The sequence below is a fragment of the Scomber japonicus genome, chromosome 15 (assembly GCF_027409825.1).
Source record: "Scomber japonicus isolate fScoJap1 chromosome 15, fScoJap1.pri, whole genome shotgun sequence".
NCBI lineage: Eukaryota > Metazoa > Chordata > Actinopteri > Scombriformes > Scombridae > Scomber > Scomber japonicus.
Window position 1 is genome coordinate 995782 of NC_070592.1, and position 699 is coordinate 996480.

Consider the following 699-nt stretch of genomic DNA (forward strand, 5'->3'; position numbering starts at 1 on the left):
GGAGATGGTGGTGCTGCAGGAGGGGGGCATCATCATGGAGGGGGAGGAGGGGCAGGTAACGCTGGTGGAGACGGGAGGAGAGACGACGGAGGTGAGCTCCTAACAGAGAGGGGGAGGGGGAGGGGCGGGGGGGGGATGGACGGACATCACATGACCAGGAGGCAGCGGCGGTGGTTTACTTCCTGTTACAGAATGGGAGGGGGGGGTGGGAGGGGAGGGGAGGGGGGGCATTTGGGATCCGCCGAATGATTGGTGACGACCGACTGAAACAGACTCAACGGCAGATTCCAGTCACGCACGATTGACTTCCTGCTTCCTGTTTAACCTGCCGACGTCAGCGGGATGCAAAATGGTGGAAGAGGAAGAGGAAGTGGAAGGAAGGAGACACAGGAAGAGGAAGGAGCGTCACTCAAAGACACTTTTACTTTTTACTTTTCTGTCTCATCTGGAATCCCAAACTGAACCATTCGGCTTCCCGTTTAAACTGAACGTCAGCGGGAAGCAAAATGCTTGCTGCAGACGGGAGCGAGGAGGAAGGAGGAAGTAGGAAGGAGGAAGAGGGACCGCCGTCACTTAAAGACACATTTACTGTTAGTTTTTTTTTTTACTTGTCTCGTCTGGGATCCCAAATCGGACCATTCTGCTTCCTCTGACTGCAGCTGGTTCAGTTTGTTCATTTCCGTTAGTTTCTGTCGGACA

At 54.5% G+C, this 699-nt stretch overlaps 1 protein-coding gene across 3 annotated transcripts in view; it reads left to right on the forward strand.

Annotated features, from left to right (window-relative positions):
* Positions 1-103, forward strand: part of gabpb2a (GA binding protein transcription factor subunit beta 2a) — a 10042-nt gene extending 9939 nt beyond the window's left edge. For all 3 annotated transcript variants that reach the window (XM_053334737.1, XM_053334736.1, XM_053334735.1), the window contains one exon: positions 1-103. This exon is cut by the window's left edge and continues 233 nt beyond it. In XM_053334737.1, coding sequence (XP_053190712.1) covers positions 1-103 — 103 coding nt within the window.
* The last annotated feature ends 596 nt before the right edge of the window (positions 104-699 follow it).